This window comes from Pipistrellus kuhlii, unplaced genomic scaffold, assembly GCF_014108245.1.
Source record: "Pipistrellus kuhlii isolate mPipKuh1 unplaced genomic scaffold, mPipKuh1.p scaffold_m20_p_7, whole genome shotgun sequence".
In the NCBI taxonomy this organism is placed as follows: domain Eukaryota; kingdom Metazoa; phylum Chordata; class Mammalia; order Chiroptera; family Vespertilionidae; genus Pipistrellus; species Pipistrellus kuhlii.
Window position 1 is genome coordinate 17,573,794 of NW_023425573.1, and position 13,232 is coordinate 17,587,025.

At 56.8% G+C, this 13,232-nt stretch overlaps 2 protein-coding genes across 3 annotated transcripts; one reads left to right on the forward strand and one right to left on the reverse strand.

Moving 5' to 3' along the window:
• Window positions 1-69: 69 nt before the first annotated feature.
• On the reverse strand, window positions 70-5,425 carry CHPF (chondroitin polymerizing factor). Its single transcript, XM_036421779.2, has 4 exons — window positions 4,817-5,425; window positions 2,751-3,324; window positions 2,065-2,244; window positions 70-1,738 (listed from the first exon to the last, which is right to left on the reverse strand). Exons 1-4 carry the CDS (start codon window positions 5,122-5,124, stop codon window positions 479-481), a joined length of 2,322 nt encoding a protein of 773 aa, XP_036277672.1. The 5' UTR covers window positions 5,125-5,425; the 3' UTR covers window positions 70-478.
• Window positions 5,426-5,702: 277 nt separating this feature from the next.
• TMEM198 (transmembrane protein 198) lies at window positions 5,703-13,100 on the forward strand. Of its 2 annotated transcripts, none has more exons than XM_036421822.2 (5): window positions 5,703-5,821; window positions 6,280-6,484; window positions 9,644-10,219; window positions 11,832-12,034; window positions 12,411-13,100. In XM_036421822.2, the coding sequence occupies exons 2-5, from the start codon at window positions 6,319-6,321 to the stop codon at window positions 12,546-12,548; spliced, it is 1,083 nt and encodes a 360-aa protein (XP_036277715.1). In that variant the 5' UTR covers window positions 5,703-5,821; window positions 6,280-6,318; the 3' UTR covers window positions 12,549-13,100. The 2 variants fall into 2 exon arrangements, with proteins under 2 accessions (XP_036277715.1, XP_036277714.1); XM_036421821.2 differs by lacking the exon at window positions 5,703-5,821 and adding an exon at window positions 5,828-5,970.
• Window positions 13,101-13,232: the final 132 nt, after the last annotated feature.

Sequence of the window (13,232 nt, forward strand, 5' to 3'; positions counted from 1 at the left end):
GACAGTTTCCATCCTCGCTGTCAGCCCTCCCTGCCCGCTACCTACCTTTCAAAAACCCAGAATCACCAGTCCACACTCAGCCAGTTTATTAAAGGCAGAGAGCTTCATCGGGTCCAGAAGGGAGAAGCTGGGAGACACCCCACATTCCTCCTCTCAGCTCCCCCCTTTCCCAACAGGTCATCTACAGCCCAGCCCCTGGACTTAGAGGCAGGCCTGGCGTCGGGCGACTGCACTACATAAATATGGAGGCCACAGCTTGAGTCAGCAGCGTCAGGGGCAGGAAGGGGTGGCTCTGAGGGCACCTCCCGCGGGGCTTCTCCTGAGCCTGAGTGCCCACAAAGCCAGAGAGAGGAGGCCAGTGGGCTGTCCTGGAGTCTGAGTCTGTGGCCAGCCAGCCCTGCCCAGGGAGGCTGACAGGTGGCTCCGGGTGGTTGGGGAGAAGCACCCCCAGGCCAGGGTTTTGGGGTACAGGGTGGGTTCAGGTGCTGTTGCCCTGCTCCTGCTCAAAGAGCAGCATGGCGAGCTGGGTGCGGGAGCCCAGGCCCTCCAGCACGCTCTGGCGACAGCGATGGTACAGGTCCTCGCTGAGCCGTGCGCTGCACGTCTGGGCCCGGTAGTGCTGCAGCAGCGCCGGCTCCACTGCCCGCAGCACGTGCAGGTTGGAGAAGCGGAGGAACAGCTCGTACACGTCCATGCTCTCCAGGAGCTCCTCCTCCTGCTCCGAGGCCGCCGCCAGCCGCCCTCGGGCCGCCACATAGTCAGAGTTATAGAAGCAGGCCTCGGTGGCCGCCTGGCGGTCAAAGCGGCCCGTGTCTCGGCCCAGCTCCGGGGGGCCCGGGCCCTGCGGCGGGGCCACAGCGGGGTGGAAGGCCTGGAAGTGCATGGGAAAGAAGGCCTGCCAGCCGGAGATGGCGTGCATTCGGCAGCGGTTCAGGAAGTCAGGCGTGAGCACCGTGTCCGGCCCAGCCAGCAGGAACAGCGTGTCCAACGGGTGCTTCTTGGAGAGCAGATCCATGAGGCGCAGTGGCGAGGGGGCGGCCGTCTGCACGCTGAGCCAGGGCACTCGGGCACCGGGGAAACGCTGCTCTAGCTCTGCCACACGGGCCTTGACGGGAGCGAAGACATCTGCATGGGCCGCCCGCTGGGCCTGTCGTGGCTCATAGAGCAGCAGCAGGGTCAGAGCTGCCGCAGCATCGCCAGGCTCCAGAGCCGCTGTGGCGAAGGCCTCCAGGAAGCCGGGGGCCAGGTCGCGCTCGGCCGCGGCCAGAGGCAGTAACACAGTGAGACGCGAGGCCTCGGTGACGTAGGGCACGGGCAAGATCTCCACGCGGCTCAGTGGCCGGAGCAGCTGCACCCGGTGAGTGAGGGGCCGGCGGCCACCCTGGGGGGTCAGTGCCTCCAGCTGCAAGTCCAGCGTGTACTCCATGCCCCGGGCAGGATCAAAGCGGCGGTAGCCGTTAATCAGGTGCTGCTTCTGGAGCTGCAGGACGGGGTGGTAGCGGCGGTTGAGCTCCTCCAAGGCTGCCCCCAGAACGTCGGCCACATCGGCCTGGTCAGCCCCGCGCAGAGGGCAGCGGGGCGAGCCATCGGCGCAGGAGAAAGCATGCTGCTCAGTGAAATAGTCCCAGCGCAGCACCTCAAAGCGGGAGGCTGGGCGGGATGGTGCTGGAATGCCCACGGGCCAAGCGGCTGCTCGCTCCCCATCAGCTGCCAGACGGCTGGTGTTCTGGATCTCCCACTGCGGTGGAGAAACAGACTGTGAGCAAGGCAGAGACCCCAGGGGCCAGCCAGGGGACTGGGCAAATGCAAGTGCCACTCGGGATGGGTCCTGTCCCCTGCCAACCTCTGCCTCCCAATGCCCCTACCTATCCTTTCCCCAGATGGAGGCAGCCTAAGAGTTGAAAAGGGGGTTTCTGGAGGGGCTTCTCAGAATGGACAGAAAGAAACAGGGACAGGAGGTAGGTGAGTTCTGATTCTAGTGTTCATAGTTTATTTCCCTGGGATCTCTAAGACCTCACAGGACCTGCCGCCCCCCCCCCCCCCCCCCGCCAGCCCAGACCATACCTGCAATTCTTGGATCTCCTGGTATGTGCGTTCCAGCTCAGCTCGGGCAAAAGCCTTGTGTAGCTGGTACATATGCACAGGGTTGCGCACAGGGTAGGCGGTCAGGGCACTGCGGAAACGAGGGTCCCCCTCCTGCACGGACTCCCCAGGGCTCAGCTCCAGGTAACTATAATGTACTCCCTGGGGAGAGAAAGAATAGGGGTCCATAAAAGGAAGGATGATGGCACAGCCTCTACTCCTCACCTCCCGGTGTGTGTCTCATTTCCCCACTCTATGACCTGTTGTGGACTTGCAATCAGAATTGTGGTTTTAAGTACCTTGGCCATTTGCCAGCTTGTGTATAACCTTGGTCAAGCCTCTGCTAGTTCATCTAGGAAATGGGCATGCATCCTATCTCAGAGCTATCCAGATAAAATAATAATTGCCAATACTGAACGCCTACTATGTGCAAAGCTCTCTTACTTTTTTTCTAATCCTTATAACAACCCTGAGCAATAATTGTTCCCTTTGGTATGGATGAGGATACTGCCACTCGGGAGATTCAGAAATTTACCCAGGTCACAGGGATGGAAAAGGGGAAAACTGGCATGGAAATCCAGGCCTATATTTCCAACCACCCCTTTGCCTCTCAGGCAAAGTACCCAAGCCCAGATAGGAGGTACCGGTGGGGCGGCTTATCTTCTCACCTCGTGGTCACCGGTGCAGCCCACCCCCGTGGCATCGAGGATGCAGCGTCCCAGCCACTCATCTGGACGAGCACTGACGATGTCATTGCGGCAGCTTTCCAGATGGGGGCGCAGCTGCTGCAGCAGGGTGCGGGACAACAGTACCCCGAAGCCTCCGTGGCAGTAGCGGCCAGGGGCAGGCTCTCCCCCGATGAAGTCCTGGGGCCGGCCCAGATAGAGGTGGGCAGCAGCTGCCAGGCTGAGGTGGCCAGCGAGGCGCACCAGTCCGTGGGCCTCGGTGTAGGTGGTATCAGGCACTAGGAAGAACCAGTCAAAGTCGTTGCCGTGCTGCTCCAGCAGGTGGCGTAGTGCCAGGTGTAGGTGGCCAATAGGCCTCTCCTCGCCCAGCGTCACCACAGCCATGCCTGGTGGTGCCCTGCGGCCCCGAGAGCCTGTCAGGAACACCACACGCTCTAGCCGGTGCCCCAGTGTGCGGTTCATGGCCACACCCATGGTGGACAACGTGGCCTGTGAGGTCAGCACTGCCACCAGCAGCCTCTGCCTGATGCCCAGCTCGGTGCTGATGTAGCGGGTCCTGGGGGAGGAGAAGGCACACGATTATCAAAATGACAATGGGGCCCTGGCCAGTGTGGCTCAGTGGATGGAGCGTCGGAATGCAGACTGAAGGGTACCGGTTCAATTCTGGTCAGTGGCACAAGCCCGGGTTGTGGGCTTGATCCCCAGTAGAGGGCTTGCAGGAGGTAGCCAATCAAGGACTCTCTCTCATCATTGGTGTTTCTGTCTCTCTTTCCCTCTCCCTTCCCCTATGAAATCAATAGAAGTATAAAAAACATAATAAAAAAAACAATGGGGCCCTGGCCAATGTGGGTCAGTTGTTGGAGCGTCATCCCTACACCAAAAAGTGGTAAGTTGGATTCCCAAATTAGGGCACATAGTCAGGTGGACTCCATCCCCAGTCAGGGCCCCTGCAGGAGGTAAACTGATTGACGTTTCTCCCTCTCCCTCTTTTCCCTTCCTCCCTCCCTTCCTCTCTCGAAGATCAATTTTAAAAAAACGTTTAAGGAAGACAGGAGGCAGCATAAATAGGCTTCCGCAGGTCATGCCCTCTCTGGGTCTGTCTCCTCACCTATGAATAGGATGAGAATAACATGTCTCTCCCAGATGTCATGTGGATTTAAGTGAAATGTTAGTCTTACCTACATAGTGCTTTTGGGAGTTGGCAATATCCATGCAGACATGAGAAACATATTGTGGGTCTGAGTCCCTGTTTCACTACTTAGTAGTTGTGTCCTTGAGCAAGTTATTTAGCGTATCTGAGCCTAACTGGCCACATCTGAAAAATGGGGTTGACTGTATCTACTTAAAGCACTTAGGCAAATGCTTGACTCTTAGGTACTCTGCACCCCATGAACACAGTACTTATTTCTATATAAATATGCCATTATACCACAAACCATCACAGAAATGATGTAATGGAATATATGGCATAGGGGTGTATTGAGTGTGTTTGGGGGAAGGGCAAGCTGGAGCTCAGGAGTTCCAGTAACTCCCCTTCCGTAACACAGAAGATAAGTTGCAGAACTGGAATTTGAACTCAGTGTTACCTAGGAGAATGACTTCAACTCGTGGGCAGGGGCATGAGCGGGATGGCTGCATCATTTCTCTCCCACAAACCTCGTCACGAGGTGTCCCACCCACGAACAAGAGATACTAGGTAAATCCTAGTTTTATCTTTTTTTCTTTCCCTCTCTCTCTCTCTCTACATCCAATTTCATACCAATCATTTCTCTAAACCCAACAGCCAGCCAGGGAGCTCGGAGGAGGTTTGGGGGACCAGGGAGTGAAGCCGCTGTAGCACAGAGCCTACAGGGTAGGTTCAGCCCAGAGAGGGCCTCAGACGGGTTCCAGGGCCGGGGCAAGCAGGGCCATCGGAAGTTATCCGGCCCAAAGACTTCCTGGCCGGCAAGGCTCTTCCTTCCGGAGTCTGACCCGGCCCCGGCGGCGGCGTCCGGGAGAGCCCGTCCCGGCCGGTGCCCAGGGGTGGAGCTGGCGGGGCTGCTCCCTACCTGACGGCCTTTTTGGCGGCCTGGCCAGGCTGTGCGGGGTGGTAGGGCAAGACGCGCGGCTCCCAGTCCTCCCCGGCGCCGGCGCCCGGCCTCTCGCGCTCCGCTCCGTGCTGCACTGAGTTGGGTCGGCGCGCCGCGTTGGTGTTGCCTCGCGGCGGCAGCTCAGCGTCCCCAGGCTGGGGCGGCCCTGGGCCGCACGGCTCCTCCACCCAGGTGACGCTGAGCAGGCTCAGCGTGAAGCCCAGGGAGATGCCCACGGCCACGGGCCCTGCGGGCCGCAGCACCGACAGCAGCAGCGATGCCCGCATGGCGCCCGGACCGCGGGCCCCAGCCTCGGAGCAGCCCCAGAGCAGCCGGAGGCTCCGAGGGGGCGGGACCGGGGAGGGGGCGGATCCGGAGGCCCGGGCCAAGCGGCTGGCCCGCTCCCACCCCGCCGGGCAGAGCTGGGGGCCGAGCCGAACCCCCCGGCGCCGCGCTCCAATCCCGCTCCGGCCGCCGTTCAGGATCGCGCAGGGTCTCCGCTTTCGGTACCAAAGCCTCCGCCTCCGCCGCCCCCGCCACCGCCGCCGCTGTCCGACGTGTCACTGCGAGGGCCCCGCCCCCGGGGTGGGGTCTCGGGCTCCGGCTACCGGAGAGGGAGGAGAAGGGGGAGGTGAAAGGGGAAGGACCCCCGGAAGTGCCCCCTCCTCAGTGAGCGAGAGGGAGACGCCGGGGGCGGAGCCCCCTACCTCCCCCCGGCGTGGTTGGTGCGTCCAGGATGACGTCAGAGGCAGCCCGCCCCGGCCCGAACGGTGCGCCTGCGTGACGTCAGGAGCCGAGGCCGGAGCTGTCCATCAGCACCAAAGGCCGCGAGCGGGCTCGGGGCATGGGGCCGCGGCTCTGGGGCGGCCCGAGCCCTGCTCCTGCTCCTTTCCCTTCCCCAGGCCCAGCCCGAGGCCCCGGACGCCGCGGGACTGGAGTGCCAGCCGGTGCTGGAGGCGGAGCGGCGCCGCCGCGCAGAGACAGGTCCCTCCGGCCCAGCAGCTCCCTTCCCCAACGACGGACTTTTCCTGGACCCCAGGCAGCTGCTGGGGCCTCTGGCGCCCAGCACCCTTGGACCCTCTGGCCTCTGCACAGCCTCTTTCATTCAAAAGCTCAGGTCGCTTCCAGCCCAGGTAGATTTTGGACAATCCCAGATTTAGCCGCCCACAGAGTCTCCTGACTGCCTCCTCACTGGCAGCACACTGCCCTCATCTCCCCCCAACCAGTTCCCCTTTTGACTTCTTCTTTCTGGCCCCCCTCCAGCCAGACACTTTTGTTCCCTTTGTCTTTTGTCCCCCAATTAGGGATGCTTCTGGAGCTGCCTGATGTGGGCACCACTCCTTTGTCCAGCGTGTCCTTGCCTAGGTCTCCCACTCCTAGGTCTTGCCCCATCCTGGTGGAGACCCAGGACTCCTCCTTGACTCCAGCTTCCTCTCTGTCAGGCTGACCTGGGAGGGTGACTCCCTTTTGTTCCCAGCACTATGCCAGGCACTGTGGCGACACTGCGGTTCCAGCTCCTGCCCCCTGAGCCAGATGATGCCTTCTGGGGTGCACCCTGTGAACAGCCCCAGGAGCGCAGGTACCAGGCACTGCCGGCCCTCGTCTGCATCATGTGCTGTCTGTTTGGAGTCGTCTACTGCTTCTTCGGTGAGACCCCCAATTCTTCCCTTACCTTGGCTCCCCATTCTCTCCCTATTTTCCTGATGCACTCCAAATCTCCTCCAGAACTTCACCCCCCTCCCCACCACCCCCACCAAAATTAGCATGAATAACTAACTCCCTTTCCTTACTTTCTTTCATACCACATGTTCCTATATCATCTAGATCAGTGGTCGCCAACCTGTGGTCCACGAGGTCCAAAAGGTTGGCGACCTCTGCTTTAAGGAAACATTCGGAGCAGCGGTCACTAACCCGTGGTCCACAGACCACTGGTGGTCTGGTAGGTCCGAAAGGTTGGCAACCGCTGGTCTAGACTCTAGATCCTAGAAAACACAGATTTTTTTTGAATTAGCATGCTTTAATTTGAACCTGGCTTTGTACCTTGCTAATTGTGATGCTTTGGGCATATTAACCTGCCTTAGCTCAGTTTTCTCATCTGAACAGTGGGAACAATATGTTTTTATTGATTTTATGATATTTACCTCAAATAGGGTTGTTGTGAGAATGAGTAGGGACTCAATAAATAATAGCTATTGTGGTGAAGATGTGTTTGGGTCACTGTTGTAGCTAGAGACTGAAAACATTTAGCAGGGTGATTAAGCATGGTCCCTTCACACAGAGTATAATGGGGGAGAGACTTCGGGAATATTCACACCTTGATACATATTATAGTTTACCCTTGAATAGCACAAGGGTTTGGGTGCAGTCGAAAACCCACATATAACTTAAGTTGGCTCTCAGCATGCACAGATTCCCAACCAAAGGTCCAAAATACTGTTTTCAGTCTGCAGTCAGCTGAATCTGTGCATGTAAAATCTGAGGATATGGAGGGCTGACTGGAGCACAGGCAGGATATATTTACTGGAAATAATAATGTATAAGTGGACCTGTGAAGTTCAAACGTGTGCTGTTCAAAGGTCAACTGTAGAGTAGGCTAGACAGTAGTCATATACATGAAGACCACCTGTAAAGTAGGCTCCAATAATCAGGGTGGCCGTGAAAGGTTGTACAGAATGGCTACTATACAAGTGAGTTGAGTTAATAGGCAAGTGGGACCTGAAATCCAGTTCATGCTCCATTTGCCAAACTCTAGACTAGGGGTGTCGAACTCAATCAGAGAAGGGGCCAAAATCTAAAATCCAGCCTAAATCGCGGGCTGAATGGTTTACTGAACAGTCATAAACTGTCATTGTGATGGAAACGCAGCGGAGTGCAGTGATGACAGCGCGGTGCGGGCCACATTGCAAGGCCTGGCGGGACGGATTTGGCCCGCAGGCCTTGTGTTTGACACATGTGCTCTAGACCTTGCCACAAGGCTGCTTTGCCTAAAGGAAGGCGTACCTTTTTCTTTCTCTTTTTTGTTGTTAATATGTTTTACTGACTTTAGAGAGAGAGGAAAAGAGAGGGGGAGAGAGAAAAACATTGATGTGAGAGAGAACTATCGATCAGTTGCCTCCCCTATGCATCCCAAACAGGGATTGAACCCACCAGCTGGCATGTCCCCTTACTGGGAATCAAACCAGCAATCTTTTGATGCATGGGACACTCAACTAACTAAGCCACACTGGCCTGGGTGGCACCCCTTTTTCTAATTTGCACAAAGGTGCCTGATAGACTCGTGGAGTAAGTGCCCAGTGACTCTACAGCAAGAGTGGCAGAACTTCAGAGAGGGGAGCAATATCTATTGGCTGGGGGACCGAGGAAAGCCTCCAAGAGGAGCATTATCAGTGACGGAAAGAAGTGTAAAGAAAGCTTGGAGGTCTGGGTTCCAGGCTTGGCAGAGGTGGGGTGAGACTTGTGTTCTGATGCCTCTATACCTCCCCCTAGCTTGGCTGGGTAGTGGGCAGGAATGGGAGCCAGATGGTCTTTTTCTTTCCACCCCCAAACCCTTGGCTGAACAATTGCAGAGTGGGCAGGAGGCAGTGCCCCTCTGTGGGTTCACAATACATTCTGGGCCTCCAAGGAGTCTGTGTAACCTCCCTCCCTTCCCTACCCATATCCATACCCATGCCCAACCCCTCTGCAGTTGCTCAGTACACCCTGACATTCCCTCTCCTGGGCTTTCCTGCCACCTTACCCCTCTTGGATGCCCCCACTCCCAGGCTCTTGGACTCTGAACCTTGTATATTCTCTGCTCTTCTTTCTATCTCCAGAACCTCCTGGATTCTAATGCTTCCCTTCATTCCCAGAATTAACTCTTTTCTTTGACCTTTCTCGTTCGCTCTCCCTGACCCCTTTACCCCCATCTTCCCAACTGTTCAGGATCAGCAAGTCCCTCACTCTTCTGGTTACCCTTCATGGACCCAATGGCCCTATAACCACCACTTTCCTGGAACTCTACAACCACTATTTCACCCTGTAATTCTCTTTGACTCCCTATGACCTCTTGTAAGCCCTAGCGACCCCCCTCCTCCAGCTATCTCATCACCTTTTATCCCTCTGACTCCATTCCCATAGCCATTGCTAAGAACTCATTGCCTGATTGCTCCTCCTGCACACCAAGATCTCAATAACGCCATTTCTCTGGCTTCAATATTACCCTCTCTCTGAAACCCTTTAATACTTCCAATGATTCCATGTCTGTCAATCCCCCTGACCTGCAAAGGCCTCATCTCCTGGAACCAGTCCCCACTAACCCTGCTTCTCTTTTCTCTGTGATGCCATGTCTCTGAAGCCTTGTGACCCCTTCAAGAACTCATCTTTCAAATTCTTTCTGACTTCCAAATACCTCATCTCTCTGAACAATCCCTCCTCACAAACCCCAATGACTCTATTGCTGATCCCTTTGTGACCCCAGTGACCTATTTCTCTGACCCTCAAGACTCCAACGACCCCAATGACCTTATCACTGATACACTCTTGAGTCCAATGACCTATCTCTGACCCCTTTAACCCTCAAAGACCAAATGTTCATCTCAATGTCTGTCTCTCTGTTTTCCAAGTGACTCCTAGTGACTTATCTCTCTGATCTCCCTTGACCCCAGTGGCCCCATCACTGGTGCCCTCAAGACCCTAATGAGCCCCAATTTTCTTATCTTAGTATCCTGCCTCTCGCTCCCCTGTGATTTCACGTTCTGACCCCTCCACCCCTTGCCTCAAGCCGGGTGACCTCATGTTGGCCCCTCACTGGCGCCTGTTCCCCTCCAGGTTACCGCTGCTTCAAGGCAGTGCTCTTCCTCACTGGGTTGCTGTTTGGCTCGGTGGTCATCTTCCTGCTGTGCTACCGAGAGCGGGTGCTGGAGACACAGCTGAGTGCCGGGGCGAGTGCGGGCATCGCACTGGGCATCGGGCTGCTGTGCGGGCTGGTGGCCATGCTGGTGCGCAGCGTGGGCCTCTTCCTGGTGGGGCTGCTACTCGGTCTGCTGCTCGCCGCTGCTGCCCTGCTGGGTTCCACCCCCTACTACCAGCCGGGCTCTGTGTGGAGCCCTTTGGGGCTGCTGCTGGGGGGCGGCCTGCTCTGCGCGCTGCTCACGCTGCGCTGGCCTCGCCCGCTCACCACTCTGGCCACCGCTGTGACCGGCGCTGCGCTCATCGCCACTGCCGCCGACTACTTTGCGGAGCTGCTGCTGCTGGGGCGCTACGCGGTGGAGCGGCTGCGTGCAGCCCCTGTGCCTCCCCTGTGCTGGCGGAGCTGGGCCCTGCTGGCGCTTTGGCCTCTGCTCAGCCTGATGGGCGTCCTGGTGCAGTGGCGGGTGACGGCCGAGGGGGACTCCCACACGGAAGGTGAGAGGGCACGGACCCGGGTGGTCATAAGAGAAGTGGGGGGCAGGGGGTGGGGAGGGCGGGTGAACGTTTGGAGAGGGGGGGTGGTGGAGAAGCTGTGCACATCAGCAGTGGAAGGCCTCAATAGGGTTAGAGCAGTGACTCCATCATGGTCTAGGAAGGAAGACAGGACCTCAGTGGTACTATTTATTCCACAGTACGGAGCAGCAGTTCTGGGCTAAGTCCACTCCAGAACTGGAGATACAAGAGACAAAAATAGAAGAGGTCCCTTCCTAATAGACATGCAAACACACAAGAGAGTTCCGGTTGTGCAGAGTGATATGAAAGAGATATGAGTAGCCTTCAGAGGCTATTATAGACAGGGTGTCAAGGAAGGCCATTTGGAAGAGGTGACATTTAAGTAGAATTCTGCAGAATAACGGACCAGCCATGCAAACAGCTACAGAAAAGGGAGTAGAAAGAGTGGGGGCCTGAGAAGGGATGGGCTTGGCTTGTGGAAGAAATGGGGCTGGATTGTAGAGACTGAGAGATGCTGATTATGTGAGCCCTCTGGGCCATGATGAGGACTCTGAATTTTATTTATTTTATGTTTTTTTTTAATTTTAAAATTGATTTTAGAGGGAAGGGGAGAGGGAGATATAGAAACATCAATGATGAGAGAGAAGCACTGATTGGCTGCCCTGACCGGGAATCAAACTGTGATCAGTCAACTTTCAACCACTGAGCCAGGCCAGTTTGTGCTGCTGCTGCTTCTTTTTTTAAAAAAATATATATTTTACAGAGAGGAAGGGAGAAAGATAGACAGAAACATCGATCAGCTGCCTCCTACACACCTCTCACTGGGGATGTGCCTGCAACCAAGGTACATGCCCTTGATCGGAATCGAACCTGGGACCTTTCAGTCTGGAAGCCAACGCTCTAGCTACTAAGGCAAACTGGTTAGGGCCTACTTTATATTTTTATTAATTTCAGAGATGAAGGGAGAGGGAGAGAGAGAGAGAAATATCAGTGGAGAGAGAGAATCATTGGTTGGCTGCCTCCTACATGCCCCACACTGGGGATTGAGCCCATAACCTGGGCGTGTGCCTGACTGGGAATTGAACCGTGATCTCCTGGTTCATAGGTCAATGCTCAACCACTGAGCCACCCTGGCCAGACTGGATTTCTTTCTTTTTTTTTTTTAGGAGGGCAATAAGATGCTGTTGGAGGCTTAAAGCAGGGAGGATATGATCTAATTTAGCATTTGGGATGCTCATTCTGGCTGCTGAATGTAGAAAACACTGGGGAAGGCAAGTGTAGAAGGGAAACCAGTGAGGAGATAGCGGAGGTGGTCCAGTAGAGGGATGGTGGCTGGTCTCGCTGAGTCACCTAGAGCACAGGGTTGGGAGAGGGATGACAGCTGGAGAAGGGGTACCTAGAGTCTAGGAATCTTCCATAAAGATCTTCAGATAAAGAGCAATGGAAGTCCCATCTGGGAGGTGGGAGACCAGGAAAGGAAAGGGGGGGGGGTGTTTACAGATAAGGGGAATCTGGAAGCCCTAGGCCACCAGGTGGGAAGGGTGGAGATGACCCATGTGGACCCCTGAAATGCTTCTTGCCCATCCCTTCACAGTGGTCATCAGCCGGCAGCGACGACGTGTGCAGCTGATGCGGATAAGGCAGCAGGAAGAGCGCAAGGAGAAGCGGCGCAAGAAGAGACCCCCAAGGGCTCCCTCCAGAGGCTCCCGGGCCCCTCCAAGGCCTGGGCCCCCTGACCCTGCTTATCGGCGCAGGCCAGTGCCCATCAAACGCTTCAATGGAGATGTCCTCTCCCCGGTGAGCACTCCGAGCCCCTCCCATCTGAATGGGGTCAAGAGAGTGTGTAAGTTCCGTCCTAGCAGGACTGGACTTCCCCCAGGGCTGGGCACTGTCTAGAAGGCCTAGTGTTTGTCCACCCATCATAACTCCTGCACCAGGAGCCTGATGGGCCCAGCGCTGGGATGAGGGAAAAGTGCCTGAGTAAGAATTTTAACTGAGTATGGTGTGGGGTAGGGTCTCAGGGCTAGGCTATGAGTGTGATGAGGTCCTGGGACTACAGCAGTCTGGGGTAAGTCTCAGGCTTGTGGGGGTGCAGGGAGAGGATGTCTGCCTGAGGTGGCTCTCAGGGCAGGGGTGTGTGGCTGCACTCACCTCTGTGTTTATTCTCCCACAGAGCTATATCCAGAGCTTCCGGGACCGGCAGACAGGAAGCTCCCTGAGCTCCTTCATGGCCTCACCCACGGACATGGACTATGAATATGGGTCCCGGGGACCATTGACAGCCTGCACAGGGCCCCCTGTGCGGGTATAGCAGTCGAGCTGCTCCCGCCCACCTGGACTCTGTGGCTACCAGCTCTGATAGCTTGCGGAGGCCTGCTGGGCCACCGCCCAGCCCACCTCGCCCTGTAGCCTATGGCTGTTGTTCTCCACCCTGGAGAGGACTGGCCTGGCTGCCAGAAGGGAGGACCTGTCTCAGGCTATGCCTGGTCTGAGGGGAAAGCCCTCTCCCAAGGAGCTCCTGAGGGATGGGGTGTGAGCCCCTTTGGGGTGTGCTCAGGGTTGTGAGAGTGCCACCTGTGTGTGCGTGAGCATGAAGGGGTGGGGTTGGAGGGAACACTGGGACCCTTGCCTTAGGTTTCTGATTGGTAGGGCTTCTGCAAGGTTTGCCCACCTCCTCTCCCACTGCTGGGGTCCCCTGGGCCACTCTCCTGCATGTCCACATGGGGGAGGCCTGCCTTCTTCCCCCACTGCTCTGCCTCTCAGCCAGATTCATCCGAGGCTTCTTGTCCTTCTCCACTGCAGCACCCCTCACCCTGGTTCCCAGTCCCCTGCAAAGCCACCAGCCTGAGGGCACTGGCAAAGGATAGGGGTAGGGGCTGCTGCTCTGGGCTGGGTTGGGAAGGGGACCTGGGGCTCAGGGGGCTTAAATGCACGATGCATGTCTGGTGTCTGTCATTGCCATCCTGGACACCTCATGCTTCTGTCTCCCTCCGCC